The sequence below is a fragment of the Dinoponera quadriceps genome, unplaced genomic scaffold (assembly GCF_001313825.1).
Source record: "Dinoponera quadriceps isolate SergipeBrazil2010 unplaced genomic scaffold, ASM131382v1 scaffold4585, whole genome shotgun sequence".
In the NCBI taxonomy this organism is placed as follows: Eukaryota; Metazoa; Arthropoda; class Insecta; order Hymenoptera; family Formicidae; genus Dinoponera; species Dinoponera quadriceps.
The window spans coordinates 973,535-991,076 of record NW_014559030.1 but is presented as its reverse complement, the minus strand read 5'-3'; the positions used below and the strand labels follow the sequence as shown (position 1 = coordinate 991,076).

Genomic DNA, 17,542 nt, shown 5'->3' with positions numbered 1-17,542 from the left:
TCATTCTCGATCTGCTCGGTGTGCCCGTCAATGAGCATTGTTGCCACCTCATAGTATGACGTTCTCTCTTCGTGTCTAGCTTGCACTTTTCGATGGCCACGCGTCCACCACCACCACCACGAGAGAGAGAGAGAGAGAGAGAGAGAGCGCCGGTAGTCGAGTCATGCTTAGAAGGTGCATTTTTCTCATTTCGACTTCCGAAAACTTCGTCTCCCGTTACGTATCTCCTTCCGGCTTGACCCGCCGTCATATTGGAGGCGTCGCTCGGCCGGGCAGACACGAAGCGACGGTGCCTCCCTTCGGCCGGCCGGACCTTCGCGCCGCGGTAGACACGCGAGTTACCGTAACTCGCGACGAATATTTTATCGTGGCGCGTCGCTTGTCCAATAAAAGCCGCGATTTATGTCGAGCATCCCGAAAGTGCGCGAGAGTTCCTCCGCGGGACAGATGTTATCTCGCGACTTTACGTCCGGAGTGTCGTTCCGCGCGCAGTTAAGTTTTTTACCGCGTCTACCGGAGTGCCTTACGCGTGTTTCGGACGAGACTCGTCCCGGCGCGTTGTCGACTCGAGTGCTTCCTCGTGCCTCGGATGAGAGCGTACGTGCGATAGCGCGAGTGTTTCCGCGCAAAAAGCGCGGCGATCGGACGTGCTCTCGTCGATCTGTCAAAAGTAAAGACCGGCGGTTTCGACTTTCTCAGAGCTAATACACCGGGCTGGCGCGCGCCGATTTGCAAGGCGCCCCGGCGACTACGGCTTCCAAAGTTCCTTGTTGCAAGTTGTGCTGATGCACAAATTCTTCCGCCGGGACACAGTAACCCACATGACGGAACAGATTTTAAAGCGGTCAATCTCTAAACTATTATCACTCCCCCTCTCGCAGGTGAGAGAGAACTTTCGTCTCTCTCTCCCTCTCGTGGATCTACGCGGGGGAGAAGTTTATCGAGAGAGTCACGCGCAGTTTCCGTGTGAAACTTCACCTCGACGCGCGCTACGACGCGGTATTACTTGAATTCGGTTTGAACCCCGCGAACGTTATCTACATCGGGGATACGTTAACGACCTCTTCCGCCGTCTTCGCTTTCCGCATCCTTCCGTTTCTCGCTCTCCTTCACGCACGTAACCGGCTGTTTTTCAAGCGGCGACGACGAGAGACGACGGGAGGGTGAAACGGCGCCGCCGATTTCTTTCCCCGACTACCATCTTTCCTCGCGAATTTCTCGGGAATAATGAATGCTAATTGCAGCTAACGACCAATTGTAACGAATCTCGCGCGATTAAAATCGCGCGAGGGAAGTGCGAGCGCGCCTCCTAAGTAGATATCTACGAGCGGCCGTGCGCGCGCTTATTATCGCTTCTCGTCCGAGAGGTGTCCGATCGGCAACGAAATAGCACGGTTGATTTTATTGCTCGCGAGAATTTCTCATGGAAGATCGTCCCGACGAAAAAGGAAAAGAAGCGCCTTGATGCATTAATGACAGGTTGGAGGTAGAGCGGAGAGAGTGTCTAGAAAGGGCTAATGGTACTTGAGGTGACAGGCTGACCTTAACCCACGCAGTCTGATACATATCTATCCTAAATCAACACGATTCCACCGGGAGAACCTCGTCTTACTGTCCCGGCAGCGCCGGTCTATTGTTTATTTAATGTTTGGCTTTGCATTCTTTTCCGCGCTCGAGTACGTGTTTTATCCGGCTCGGTCGGGCAATACTTTAAATTCCAGCGCGCGTCCGTCCCGGCGACGATAGAAACGTTTTATAGAAATTATACGCGGCCGTACGCGCCTCGAAAGCCGTTATACCTCGTGCGATCTCTCCCGACGTTCCTCTCGAATTTGGTGACTCTTTCAAGGTAACAATAGAGAGACGCGGAAAACATCGTTACCGAGATCGGTGAATGACGCGAGGAAGATGGAGGAAAAAGTTTCTCCGACGAGAGGTCGTATTGTGTTGTTATCCGGTAGCAAAAATCGAAAGCCGAATTCGGTGAGGTTCCGACGACGAGCGTTCTCGAGCGAGGCTACACGCTCGCTCGCTTATGGAACTAGCATGATTTGCAAAAAAAAAGAAGAAGAAGAAAAAAAACCTAGAGGCACAGGAATCGTAGAGGCGATCTCAACCAGGTAACGACTCCTACAGACTGTAGACAAGCTCTATTGTGCGGCGGCGAGAAGCTCGAAAAGCCCGAGGAAGGAGGTGCCAGAAACTTAATTTTTCATCGTTACCGGCGACTGTCGTCATCCTCGACATTCTGTGCATCTCTCGGCTCTAATACGAGTTTTATGTTAATGTTTTAATCCGCCGATAGGATTGAAACGTTTTGACGGTACGCACGAAAGACGGCGGTGGCGGAGGCGCGCGCGATGGAAGCCACTCTCGTGCTCGTCGGGAAGGAATCCGGACCTTTTGTCGGGCACGTCGACGCGGCTTTAAAACGGGACGCTTTACAGTGACGTTATATTCCATTTTATTAATGTGAGATTAACGAAGGGATTAATTAAAGCGCTCGAACGAAGGAACCGACCATTCGAGCCGGCTCGCCGGTATGGACAGATATAATTGTGACGCGCGTCTGCGATTGGTATTCGAGCCGCTGCTCGGTTTGCGTGCGAGCACATACGAGACATAATACGTTATTATAATTATATTTATCAATGTCAGCCTTCATTACAGATAATGCCCGTCCGCCGCCGCCGGCGAGGCTACGCGCCGGGGATAATTTCGAGCATTATCATTTCGCACTTGCGCTGCGTGACGAGCGACCGTCGGTTTCTCAAAGATGGAATTCGAAGTCTAATTAGTTAGTTAGTTTCTCGCGCGTTTATCTGTGTGTATTTATCACGTACACACACACGAGGAACGAATTGGTGGCGCGAAGAATCGAGCACTTTCTCGCGCCCGCCGATTCTTCATCGAGGTCGCGGCTAATTTCCACCCAAATACCCTGCTAAAAATGTATGCAGTTTTCCCGGAACACTCATCTAGTTACTGTGTAGTATTAATGAATTCTCATTAGTTGTAATAATACTGCGTAGAAAATGGACAAAAACTTGATAGAGATTCAATAGTTTAACCTGATGAGGACAGACATTATAATGAATCCTGACTAAGATCCTGATTGCCACGCAGCGTTACGTGACCTCTTAGGGCTTAATAGTGTAACCTTGAATGAACCTGACAACCGGTTAAAGTCAACCTGAGCTGGGCCACGGGGTAAATTTCCAGTCGAGATCTCGATAAGGATCCCAAATAGTTTTACTCCTCAGTCATTAGATAGGAATGAATAAATTGTCCAATAACTATTCGGAAGATGCATGAAATTTCTATTAAGGTATCTTTGAAGATAAACATTTCTTCTTTACAAACGTACTCGGTATCACGAACGATCGCCTGATTCAGCGGCAATCGAGGCTTTTCGCCTCTTCGAACACTCTTAATCACGCAGGTATGGGGATATCGCGTCGAACGAAGTCCGAACTCCGTCGCGATGATATTTTTGCATTATACATTGTGCCGACGCAGAGGCAAATACGACGTATAGCAGCTATTGTTGCCGCGTATTTTCATCCCGAGGCTTCCTGGAAGTGCCCTCCTGGATTCGTCCCGAATCCGTGGCGCGCAACGAGCCACGATATGAGTAATGGTGCGTGCTCGTGTTATAGGGGTGGATGTGGCAAGTCATGGCCCCGAGTATCCCTGTAACCCCATACACGCCTCGCCAGCTGCCCTCAGGCACATCCCCCATGGGGGCTCCGCCGTTGCTAGCTGGCATAGCTGGACTAACATGGCGGAACACGCACAGCTCCAAATATTGATTCCCTCTTGGGACCCGACGAGGAGGCGAATCGTGGCCGCAAAAATTGTCTCGTGAACGGCGAATTCCGGCGAACCACGGCGACGCTTCGTTCATCCCAACGAGCTCGTCGTTGAACCACCTTCGAGATGCGACCCTGTCGCGCCACCTTTTCGTCCTTTGCGACCCGCGTAAGGTAAAAATACCAATACCCGGACATGTATGTAAACCTGGACATTCTTATTGTTTTAGCGATTTTTCAATACACATATATATTCTATGTTGAAAGCTTGAATATTCGTATTTAAAGAACAAAATAATGAAATTGTTTAGGTTTAGACACGTGTTCGAGTATTGGTACGTTTTACTTTCGGTTCGTCGCGGAAAACTTACGCCGACCCGAAGAGGAGGGAAGTCCGATTCCGACTGATTTTTTTACGTGTTATTCAGAAAGGCAAGAATGACGAGGAGGATTTCGAGAATCGCAAAGGGCTCGAACCGGAGCGATCTGAAGAAGGGGGAAGGGGTCCCGCGTCTAATTCCAAATCCACTTCGAGAGGAATTGGTCACGGCTGTTGCCACGTGTGGAGATAGGCGGATATTATTTTTTTTCCCTCTCCGAGGCAGAGTCCTTGACGAATCGAAACGGAAATTAATACAACGCGGTCTATCGATTGCAGCTATCGTTCCCCCTGCCGACTGCATCTTTTCGTTTCTCCCTGTTTTCTTTCTGTTTCCTTCTCATATTCTCTCTCTGTGTTTTTCGATGAAAAATATAGATTGCATGCCGTTATTAATCCGCTTATTGCCACCCGAGAGTCGTGATGACGATCGCATTGACGATTAAAACGCGCCGGCCTCGTTCGACGTTACATTTTTCGCTCACGTTGAAACCAACTGTTAGATAATTGCAACGATATCTCGATTATTTCTCAAAATACTTTTGTATTTTTATGAAGGGCCGATGCGCGCGATCTTTTGAAAGTCGGGATTCTCCAGATATGCCCGGATGAATCTCTCCCGGGTAAATGTAACAAAAAGGATCGTACAACTTATCGGATCTTCGCGTGATCGAGCAATGATTAAGCGGTGACCTACAAAGGGAGGGTTTCGCGTGGAAAATTTTCGTGAAACAACACCTTCGTCACACGCACGACGTAAGAAATTCCTGGTAAAATATATCGGAGCACTACCTCTAATGAATTTCACCCGTCGAAAAACAATAAAAAAAAAACACACATCAATATCATTCGGGGAGAGGATCGGAGACGTTCTCCACCTCTGAACTTCGCGCGAAACTAATGTAATGGAATGGCCGTGGGAGTGCGTATTCTGCGTAAGCGCTTCTAAAACAGCTTCTAAAGCCGATCTATTCGCTAATTAACATTTTGATATCGCGGCTGTGAGAGAGGGCGAGAAAAAAAGAATAATAATCGACCACGACTGGTGGGCTGCGCGCACGCATGGCGGATGCGGCCATGCTTTCACGATCTTCCCCCTCGAGATTTCCAGTCCACGCACGGATCCACGCACAGATCCACGCACTATGCGCCGCCCGCGCACGTGGCAGATGTTCAGTTTTATGCGCTCACGCATGCGTCCCTATCGAGAGGTCGTCCCCACCAATCCCAATTTCGCGCTGTCCCTCTACAAACTCGAGCGTCCCGTATCGATACACACAGGTATACCTTCCACTAATCGACGTATTGAAAAAAGAAAGGAAAAAGAGAAAAAAGAGAAATTGCGTGGCCTTCTATGTAACGAGACCAGTACTTCTTTTACAGAGCGAAGTTTGACGCAAAACTTCCCACTGATCTCTCACTCCTCGAAGGCTGCTCGCTTTACGTAAAGCCGCTCGATATCCGGCCGGATCGACGATCGACTCAACGAATTGACTCGTTTTCTCACAGAGAACATTTACGGGATTTCCGCTCACCTCCAGGTCCAGTCTTCCCCCATTCCCATATAATCGCAGCCGGATAATGTCACAGGCATATCTGAGAAGGCGGCGTTGTCGAGTCGGCCTGAACGTCCATTACACGACTTCAATCTCGCGATGCGTAACGAAACCCGATCTATCTTCCGGCGCGGTGTCGATCTCGATGAAAGTTATTTAGCGTCGAAGGTGCTAATAGTCGCGGTTGCGCGATTATACTCCGAACCTTTCCGCTCGGCTGGACGTACCGTACCGTATAATAACAAGCACAAAAGTATAACAAGCCGCCCAGTCGGGTTACCTGTAATCGCGCGCACCGATCGCGAACCTTTAGTCTCGGAATCCGCCTGTCTACCGTAATAATAATAGTCTCGATGGGATCCAGCGAGTCTCGTCCTGGTGCCCGGCACGAAGCCATGCTGAGAAAAAAATAGAGTTCAACGAAATTACGCTTAAATGAACGTATTTTTTTTTTTCAAGCGCAACGTTTAGCCCGCTGAACAAATTGTATAATTGCTGTAATGAATTGTCAATTGCTCCGACGATTCGCGGCTTACAACTACACGGAGGAAGCCCATTTAGTTGACTCAAATAAAACGCTTGTTTGGATATGGGTAAATTTGTTGGTTGTGAGAGCCAACAATCTGGGTTCTCTGAATCGAACCTTCTTCATTTTCATATCAGAGAAATTTTGGTTCTCCCATAACCAAAACACTTGTTTGCTCAGCGTATATTAACGCGGCATATTGCTGGCGCCAGCACCGTAATTTCTCCAGCGGGAACATTTTTTTCATGGTGGCCGCCGATTTTGTAGATCCAACCTTTTCTCGTCTCAGTGTATTTTCGATAATTGCGCGACCGACGAAGCGAACGAACGGAACGCATCTCGTGGATCCATTTTGGCCGGCGATCGTCGACGAAACGCGCCGGCGAGCTCGCGTACCCCAGACAATGCTATGATAATTTATTCCGTGGATGTAAATTTTTTACACGAGCCGCCGTGTAATCCATCATGCTTCGTCAAATTGGTACAAGCACCTTGCGCTACAGCGGTAACGCATACGCTGCCTTTTTCCACCCATGCGCTCCATACACACGCTCCTGGTTTCTTTCCACCCCGGAGTACCAGTCTTGGGCGAGAATATCGCGATGCGCACGAAGTACGTTTCGCGAATGTATATGAAACGATTGTTCGTACGAGCATTAATATTAGCTGTGTCATCGACACCGTATCACTTTTAACGACTCGGCTTTTCTAATAAATCCGAGATCGATGTCCCCTCAACTCCCCCGGTACTCGAGCGATAAGTTAACATCCTCTCCGCAATATTGTAAACGTATAATATTAAGGTGTCGTAATAATAAATGACCTGGACTTTAAATTAGGCTTCAATTTAAATACGTATTAAATAAGCTCCCGGCTGAGGCAGCATTTTTCTTGCAACGTGATAAGTGGAATAAAAAAGTGGTTATTAATTTAATTAGCATTTGGGTGAGAGCCTTAAGGGGATTATGTGGTAAAATATTCTGTGCGAATAACGTTCTGCTGAAACAAGGCAGATATGTTAAAAAGTAATATGTTAACAAGGTGAGTACGTGTAATTTAACATGTATTTGTGTATCTCTCAGCATATTTCCCGCGTTAAAGTAATTCAGTGGATAAAAATGCCAGCGGATCGTGTTCACAGAACATTATTTACCGTTTAGAATTTATAATATTATTATTGGGACTTAAGGATCGGTTCAAACGTAGAATGTTGATTCACCGGGTACGTTTATCGGGAGGATATTCAGTACACGCGTCGTTACACGCGGAAAATCCCTATCCTCCCACATTAATATTAATATTTAAATGGCACTGTAACATATTACATATCCGTGTTTTGGCTCCTCACATATATATTTCTCTTCATTGAAAACAAAGTCGTTGAATCGACGAACGAGGTCTCTCTTTGCTCGTCTCGCCGAGGCAGCGATGAGATTTTCCACAAAATGTGGAAACGCCGACAGGCGAATCGAACGCAAACTCGCGGAGCTACGAGACGCAGCGTGCGAATCATTGGAGCGTTAACTACATCGTACACATCGTGGAAAGGAATAAAATTAACCGTGGCAAGAACGACGCGGCCGGACGTATCGTGCTGAATGCAGCAGCGCGGAGATTACCTCGCGAGGAATAGATTTTCCGATTTCGCATAAATGCATGAGCTTTTTCACGAATCCGCGCGTCACACGAGGTGTGCATGCGTCGACCTTAAATAGCTTCGCGATTAACATCCAGTCGTCGACCCGGTCTGTCCCGACGCACGCATCACGCTCTTGCTTTATATTACATCAGACCACCATTTTCTCCCATCAAACCCTACGGAATAAGGATGATGGAAGAATTTCTTATGTATTAGTCTACTAGCTCATTAATCATACACGCCATGCGCCGAATATCTCGATTGATCGACGACGAGATAGCCGCGTAATGAGCTCCGCCGTCGCCGCTGCTGCTGCTACTCTTCTTGGTCCATTCGTCTCGAAAAGTTATTACCGCTTACTATCGGATTAAGAATTCGTTTCTACGCGCGTTCACAATTCACGCAGATACGTCCCGAAAATTATTAATCGTCCCGGAGCGTGTCCTTGACAAAAAGTCGTAAAAGGTAAGAAGGGAGGGAGGGAAGGAGGGAGGGAGGTAGAGAGAGAGAGAGAGCGCCCCGTCGATACACGGATTCCTAAAGGAAAATTTAACAAGCGGACCTTCGTCAACCGTCGATAGCACGCTCGACGTGGAGTGTCTCGTAGCTAGGCGTATATTCCGTCGGGCGCAAAGTAATTAAATGCAGAGAAGGAGAGGGAAACCCGAAGGGCTGGTCAGGTCTGGTGGGGCTCGAGGAGACGAGGAGGTAGGGAGGAAGGTAGCGAGGGCGTTCCTGAAGCCACTCCCCAGCACCGAGTCCTCCGGAACTGGAACCTGCCTCGAAACCCGTAGTTATATACCTGAACAAAGTGCACCTTGGCATGCAGGTAGAGAGACGCCGTGCGGCGTTGCATGCGCGCTCGTTACAGTCTCCTGCCATTTCGNCCCCTACCCTTTTCCCCGGGTGCGTACATATTCGCGCGAGTGTCCTCGAGCGTTTCTCCCACATGAGACTCGTGTCGCGTAACATTTCTCGCCGCTAATGTACTTACTTCTCCGCATTATGCGATAGAAAGCGCGCGCGCGACGGGAAATGCCGAAAAAAGCGACAAAGGGAGACACGCAGAGCCGAGTCCGTTAACACGTTCGCTTCACCGATACGTCGGATCACGCGTGACACGCGCTTTCCATTTGCATTCCGCGATCCCGATAATATCCACGAGGCGTCCTCCGCCGGCGGAGATCGAGCGAAACCTAGGAGGACACACTCGGCTACCGAGCGGACGTCGCACATGTCCGCGACATTTCACGATGAGCACGTTGACTTCCCCAACGAAGCGAAAAATCTCCGGCCTGTCCGGGGATGCATTTCCGATTGGAATCTCGTTAGCAGGATTGTGTGAATCACGAAGCGTGTCGGGGGGGGACAAAGCGGAGGACACGCGTGGATTCAGTGCCTTTCATTCGTACGCGCTGCGAACGGGCGTTACTTCGTTCTATTAGGATCAATTACACGTGGGAGAGGGAGGGAGGGAGGTACAACGAGAAGCGGTGGTTAATTTAATCGCTCTAATTATCCTTTGTCCATATGTCACTGGCATCGCGCAGGATACTCTTACGACCGCGGTTAAGCTCTTTTTAATGCAGCGCTTGACACGTTTATGATCACACGTCCTCGATCACATCGATCGTCCTTTTTCCCCTTCCCTCATGATGCATGGTCACGAGGTATTTCACGGTGTATGGTGTATTTCGAAAGAAATGGCCGGCGGAGTGCATTCGGCCGGCGTGTTTATGCTAATTAGGCGCGCAAAGGTGCGGCCAGGTGCGGCAGGCCGGGACTATAGTGAATGTTCGGATTGGCTCTTACAAATTGCCGCGTTAATTCGATACGCTCCCGACGTAAAGAGCCGCGAGCGCCAGATGTATTTAGCTGTTCTTGCTCCGGCACACACCGGACCGAACGTGAAGCATGCGCGGCGCGCGCACACATATACGCCGGCTAACTCTTTAATTAGCGTCCGAGAGAGCGCGGTTTCGATCGTCATCGGCAAGCGGGTAACGAAATAACAAGAAAAAATTGCGATCGATACGCCGGCAAAATAAAAGAATCGCTCGCGAAAACGCCGGCGATCCCGGCTGCGAAATAATTCGGTTAATTGTCGCCCCTGAATGATCTCTCCCGCGCGGGCTCCTCTCACCGTGGTGTACACCTCGCGCCGGGTGTAAAAGAGAAAGATGGTAAAAATCGCAAGCCAACTTACCGGTTTCCAGGTCCACGGTGTAAGGAAGTCCTGCCCACGGGTCGTCCTCCTGCGTCTCCGGTTCTTTGCCGTCATCCTGGAAATGAAGTTTCTTCCGATGAAAGTTACCCGCGCTCCGGCCGAGCGGAAGCGTCTTTTTCGTGAATTTAATAACTCCGCGAGAATTAGAATCGACTCGTGAAGAAAGCGGCCGTCGTGAGTGACCGAAAGAAAANGGGGGGGGGGGGGGGGGAACTGAAATCCGCGACACGCCTCGCCAAGAGTGAACATTTCATCCATCATATTAATTATAATTAATCAATCGACAATGATGCATGTGCGAGCGAATGAACGCGCGCGCGTATTATCGCAACGAGGAGCCACAGTAAATTAGCTAGAAAATTAGGTTGAAAGAGTAGCGCCGAGGTGTAGCGAGGCGCTGACCGTAATTAACGACGTTCCCGCGTCTAAGAGGTGTCAAACGGGATGACCCGGGGCTCTTTCTGCCCGGAGAGAGACGTGGATCGATACCTCGGATCACGAAACCGTAATTCCAACAAAGACGATCACCGGCGGTTCGCGCGCGTTCGGCCTACTCGAATTCGAGGCGAAGCTCGCGCAACAATGGCCGAAACTCAATCGAACGCCATTCGAGTCGGCCAAGGCCGGTCCTTATGGAGACGTCATAATCAAGAGAACGACCCTACGACGCCGACCGGGGAAAAAGGGCCCAAGGGCGCGCGTATGCCCCGGGCCATAGGTCGCCCGTAGCGGCGTTACATGTGAGCTGCAGTGAAATGAGTTTAATGAAAACAGTATTGTACGCGATCATTAATCACAGCGGGCCTCTGATAGTGGCCATCCACACAACCACCACCGGCCCCTCTATCTATCCCGCTCCCCACCATAGAATCCGCTTCTCTCTCTCTCTCTCTCTCGTCGTCCTCTCCCTCACCGACCCCTCTCGAATCTTTCATCCCCCTCTGCCTACGCTCTACGGTCACTTTTTCATTCCGGCGATATGATGTATCGTTGTTGAGTGGTGCGTTACGCCGAGCCCCGCGGAGTTATGAATACGAAATTCAATCTATCTCGGCGCCCTAAAATCGAACCCGCCGCGAGACGAAAGCGAGCACTTCGCTGTGAATTATTGGAGACACGCCGTGAATCGAGAAACGGTATCTCTTATCTGTAGCAGGGCACTTTGCGACAGCGCGAAAATCTTATCACGAGATGGAGAGACGATTTGTTTCTTAATCTACATTTGTTCCCCCGTATCTGTGATCGCAGGGTTGCGCTCATCCACGATCCTGAGAAACTTTCCACCGTGATATTCCATCGAGAAAGTTGGAAAATTGCTGTGCAATTAAAAAAACCGGTCCTAAAATATTTTCTGAAGAGTCACGGCCACGTATAACCGCGTGCGCCTTATTTTGGGCCCACGACGTCATCTCTCTTTCGACTCTCGAAGGAAACGTCGGTTCTGCTCGACGACGCAGCCCTCGATGCGACAATGGGGGTCCTGTCAGCGATACGGACTTGCATGGCTGGCATAGCTCTCAATTAAGGTTTTACGAACTGTTACGACTGTCTGCCCCGATCATCCCGCCTTACAAGGACCAGCACGGATAGAAAGCATAATTCAAATCAGCCTCGATCGCCGCGAGTAAATACGAATTCAATATGGTACCGCTGATCGCCGGTGATGTGGCGCGAGTCACGCTGCCTCGAATCGAGTGTAACTCGATACGTTTCACATATCGCGAGGCCCGTTGTTCATTTATTTATACATTCGTTGTGTGTCGCACGAAACGAAGAGAGGGACGGAATTAAAAATCACCGAGAAATGCGCCACGTGCCGCACAAAATTGCGGACATTGTCTGCTGGAAATAATTACGGATGCGCCGGGCGCGGCAAGTTCGGCGTGGAAAATCACGCGAGATGGGAGAATCGGGAAGGGAAATCGCGAATCCGATGATTTCGTTGCGTAGCGAGACACGGAGCAAGTTGCGAAGGGAACGATTTTATTAGCGGAAAATGTAGGAGAACGCAGCGAGAGCCTGATCGTCGCGCGCTCGCCATTTTGCTCGGAAATTCCAGTCGACGGAAACAATCGGGACAAGAGAAGGAAGCCAAACCCACTTCGGCTGGCCGGGCGCGTTTTCAATTTCCAGGACCATCAATACGTCCCCTCGTAATCCCCCTCCCAGGTTGCTCCAATCTCTCTGGCTACCGAAGTCCCCTCTCTCTCTTTCTCTCTCCTCATCTACCGTCTTTTTCTCCCCACGGAGAAACGCCTCGTGGATCGACAACGTTCCTTCTCTCTCTCTCTCTCTTCCTTTTTGGCCTCGTCCCTCTTCCGCTCTGATAGGTCCGTCGATGGCGCCCCTCGTACCGAAGGGGATGCTGCGTACATCTATCATTTTACCCAGACCCCGCCGGCTTCACGGATACATCGCAGGAACAAATGAACGCTAGCCATTTTGATGGTTTTATGAATACGCTCGGCGAAAGATGGACGGGGCGAGAGGGCCCGTTGTTTTCGTCGAGATCCTCCTTCTCCTCCAGCCACGATCCCCGTCCTCTTCTCATCGCGCGATATCCACCCGAGCGAGCCTCCGTCCTCGCCCTTCTGGCACCCAGACGGAGTCGCCTTAATGGAGCCCGTCGTCGTCTAGGAGAACTCGCTTCATTTGAATCGCGTCGGTGGATTAAAAATTCGCGTCAGTCACGACAGCACGAGAAAGCGACCTCCTACGATCGGGGAGTAAGGTGCCTGCCTCGTGGCGATTTATCTTACGCGATACGCATCCGCGTTGAAACAACCTAACGGCGAGCGAGGTTCCCCGAGTGGAAACCGATATCGGGCCCGCTTTGCGCGTCCCGATTGTTGCAGACACCCTTCGAATAATTACGAATCATCGGGTGCCGATGATACGCGTAACGCGACACGATCGCGATCCAGCGATACGCGAGACACTCGTGTCTCCCCGCAGGTCGCTCCGCGGAGTTCCAGTCAAATATTTGTACAGTGACGCTGCCGGGAACGATCTTTTCCTCGTAATTGATGACACGCGTATGCAAACAAGACTACAGGGAATCGCAATATAAATTTGCGGCCAACACACAGCCGCGAATGTGTCTCGCTGCTCCTACGGAAAACGTAATTTGCGGCGCGTATTTTTCGTGTTCTTCAAATCGCTCCTAACGGCGCGGACTGTTTTGCGCGCGCGATGAATAATAAGCGATAAGTACGCGAGGAATCGGCAAATAAAACCGCGCGCGAAACAAACCGTGACCGGCGAGCACCGGGAGAATTTGTTGTCCTCGCGACGAATGCTTTCCATCCTGAATAGCTCGATCGAACTTCCTCTTTCCTACTTTCTAGATTGACGTTCCTCTAAACGCTTCCATAATTCATTCCCGTTTCGCAGCGAGACGGAGTCGCTCTAATGGAGCCTGTCGCCACGACGTGCACCGATCATTTAAATCTTGGCTCTGGATTAAAAATTTCTGCCAGTCACGGCGGCTTGAGATAATTGTACAACAGGAACATGCAATGTGCTTTACAGCAATTCACCTGCTGGCTAGCTTCTTCCTGGCGACATCAACGTGTCAAGAACGACAAGTTGACAAATATCCTGCGTTGCAAAATCATTTGAAAAGTGTTTCATTACATATTTGACCTTGACTTTAGACGACGCTTGTAATCTCGCGACGCTCTGTCGTGGCAAATGATTTTCGGTGCCCGTGAATTGTCGTCGTTCGTTTATCGAAGAGAGATCGAGAGAAAAGCGGGGAAACCGAAGCGATCGCGGGGCATTTGGATTTCAGTGGCCACAGATTTTCGGCCTTGCGTTTCCACGTAGTTTATTCGGCTTTACGAAATCGTACTTAACTCTTTCTCCTTCCGACTTGCTCGAACGTCAATTAATGCATAAACGGATAATTATTGATTGGATATTTGGGGATTTAATTAATTAATTGGGATACAGGCTCGGCTTGACGTGGAAGGGAGACCCCCCGCGTATGTTTAAAAGTACGCTCAAAAACAAATCCGTCAGCGCATGCGATAACACTGTCAAACAAATCCCCAAACAATTTATTCACACCTGTCCTGGTTTTTGTAAGTCTTTCTGTGTTTCTCTTCGATCGTAAACATTTCTCGTTCTTCTAATCTTTAGACCCTTTAAACATCATGTATTCATTTGTACTGAAAGGAATTTTTTCACGGGGAAAATAAGTTCTGCTGGAACGGCAAGTTGTTTGTAAATATCATGACAGCAAATAAATTTGTCATATGGAAATAGTAATTTTGCCGTTGTAATAAAACGTCGTTGCGGTAGTGATAAGATTTAGTTGGCAGGAACAAATTATTTCGCTGTCCATAGATCCAACATTTAATACTCTTAATAAATCTTTCGGCTGTCGAAATATTTTTCTGCCAATTATTAACAAACAATTTGCTGTCCCAGCAAAATTTGTTCCTCCGGGTCCTGTTAACAATGGAATAAAATAGAAACAAAACGATCGTCATTTGCGACGACGGAAACGCGACGGTCGGAATACGTTGTAGCGAGCCACGGTATCGCGAATCGATCGATCTCGCCGAAATTATATCGGTTTCGAGGCCGAGTAAAAAGCGATATGCGACTGGACAGGTACACGCGGTCAAATTTTCTCATTATTGCTTCTGACAACGCCATGCCGTTTCTCAGTTGCTGCCTGTCTTTAGTTAAAACAATTCTGCAGCGGGACGTTGGAACAATGCTTGTCAATAATCCGTCGCAATGCGAGACAGAGAGGAAGAGAAAGAGACTCGATCGAGAGACTGGACCCCTCTTTGTTCTCAGCTGTTCGCGGACCGTGTCTCGTATCGATGTGTCGGCTTTCGATCGAGATCGAGGGTCTTCCCCGTATTATTGGGCCCTCGAAGGCGGCGGCGAGCCCTCACAAAGGTGGAACCCGCTGGAACAATGCGATCTTCGTGGAGGAAGAGGCCGGGAGACGGAGCGGCGCACATAGCGACGTCGGGAAAGAAATAAAGAAAGAAGGAACACCGACTACCGAAGGTCGTGAGAAGAAGAGAGAAGAAGCGAAGAAGAAGCCGGAGGACGGAGGGAGGACGAGAGACAGAGAGGGAGGACGAAGAACGTCGAGAAGTCTGATGGGCTACCCGCCCAGAACGTCGATGCAGCGTCATTGTCGGTGACCATCGTATGGATGAGCTCTCGTAGACTCGAATCTCTCCGATACTTAAACGCACCTCGCGTCCATCCACCGAAACGCGCGGAGGAAAGTCGTCGCTATCGAAAAACACCTCGCACGAGAAGAATCGACTGGAATCCAATCAACGGAAGAACCCGCGTTCTTCACGGACCCGGCGCTCGGGCGATTGGTAAAGCGGAACAACGCTGTCCCGATGCATTTTGCCGCGGATGACAATCGAGCTCTATGAATTCAAAGACTTGTCCTATTATGTAAACAATGTTGAGAGAGAGAGAGAGAGAGAGAGAAAGTTCATATATGTGTGATCGTGAGACAAAACGAATTGTTCGACCCACAAGCTGTCGTTGTAGATGAAATAACAACACGAAGAGCGGGAGATCGTAAACTAAAAGAAATGTTATCCCCTCCGAAGTCGTTATCTTATAATAACGAAAGCTCGAAGAAAGATATCACGAAATACCCTCGATCTCTATTAAAGTCCTTTGAAATTCGGCGAGTACTAACATATTTAATTATACTATAACATACGTATCTTTACATTAAAGAAGAAAATTTTTCAGACAAAGATATATAAATTTTCTTAAATCTGTAGCTTTTCATGAGAGCACTTGCTTATTCTATTGAAATAAGAGAATTTCGCGGGAGATCTGAGAAAAATGTTATTCGTACTCAAATATTTGTTTTATTTTTCAGATGTTTTCTTTTCTTTCAGGTAAACAAAACTGCGTGTTATGTGACTATCGAATGGACAAATGACTGCGAGAAGGCACTACGAAAAGAATCACAATATTCTTGTCGTCCACGCGATCATGTCTCTTCGTGGGACACCAGACATAATACATCGTGAGACAAAGTGGCCGCTATCTTGGTTTGTGAGTACAAGTTAGAAAGACAAGATCAATGCCTGATACGAGCAGGGATTGGAATATCAACCGAGATCATATCCGAGGACGCGTGGGCCGGTTCCTAATCTCTCTTCGGGCCTACCGAGGACGTCCGCCACGGGCTGGGACCAGCTTAACGTCTCCCTCGAGATCGTTCATCCATGAGCGATTATGAATATGGGAGCCACACGATAAATAGCACAGGTAGCACGGCCAAATTTCTCGAAAAGAAGTTTCCCGTAGATGTCTGTGGTCTGAATTTTTTTCTCGATGATTTAGAAATTTACCTTACGCTGCGTTCAATGAAATCATGAATGGATATTATGGTCCAATGGGAAATCTTATTTCTCGAGAACGAAACCCCCCCATTGCACCATCGTTTGCGTCCCAAACTGCTGAAGAAAAAGAGTACAGCTGGCTTCGATATGTAAGCAAAAATGAGAATGCCGTTCTACCGCTTCGAAAAGAACACATGCATCTTAAAAGAGTACGGTTGATAACCGCCGTGCAAACGTGAACGTCCTCGAACGAGCGCAACCCCCTGCGAATAAACTCGGTGTGGTTCGCGCGGGATGCGCGACGAAGAGATTGTAAAGAGATAACCACCCCGACGATCGAATTCCATCGTTAGCCGGGCAAACAGTGTCATCTTCATTTTATGCGCCGTCGACTTTTTACCAGTCGATACGAATCTATTGGCACAAAGTGTGTTCCGTGTTTATACCCCCTTCTATCAGCGCGTCAAATGGCCACCATTCTGCCGTCTCGAGACGCATTCCAGTGTGCGCTATTCTCGAATCGAGTCAGCAAATTGATTCCTGATGGCGGTTAAGGGGTACAGCCGCAGAACGGATAACGTCTTGAAGTATTCTCCGACGCGAACGCGTCGTACGTGTGTGCGTGTTTGTGTGTACAAATGCCCGGAAGCCAAATCTGGAAGCCTTTTCCCGGCGAGGCGCGTCGCTCGGAGAATGTCGCTTCCTATTCGCGCAACCAACCCAATTGGCCGATGATTACCGAGAGGCAGAACGGAAAACGCGCGATGTCGCGAGCTATTCTTCAGCGCGGAGCGCGCAGGTGCACGCGCGGAGCTTTCTATCTCCGATAATCGCCCGGGGGACACAGGAAGACGTCAATGGGGCCCGTACGGCATACGGAGAAACGAAGATTTAAATTAAGTCCGAGGAAGCGAACGCTTCCTCCTAACGCGTGAAAGCAGAAAGCTGCGCAATCTCGATAAACAATTGTTTATTAATCGCCATCACGGACGGCCGGGACAACGCGAGTGAAATCGCGCCCAGATTTATATACGTTTGTCGCGGGCTATGACG

At 49.2% G+C, this 17,542-nt stretch overlaps 1 protein-coding gene across 5 annotated transcripts in view; it reads right to left on the bottom strand.

The window, feature by feature from the left end:
• The window catches only part of LOC106750139 (segmentation protein cap'n'collar), a 119,948-nt gene that overhangs the window by 61,023 nt on the left and 41,383 nt on the right, over positions 1-17,542 (bottom strand). For all 5 annotated transcript variants that reach the window (XM_014630251.1, XM_014630250.1, XM_014630249.1 and 2 more), the window contains exon 3: positions 10,119-10,194. In XM_014630251.1, the coding sequence (XP_014485737.1) occupies positions 10,119-10,194 (76 nt within the window). The remainder of the gene's footprint in view (positions 1-10,118; positions 10,195-17,542) is intronic.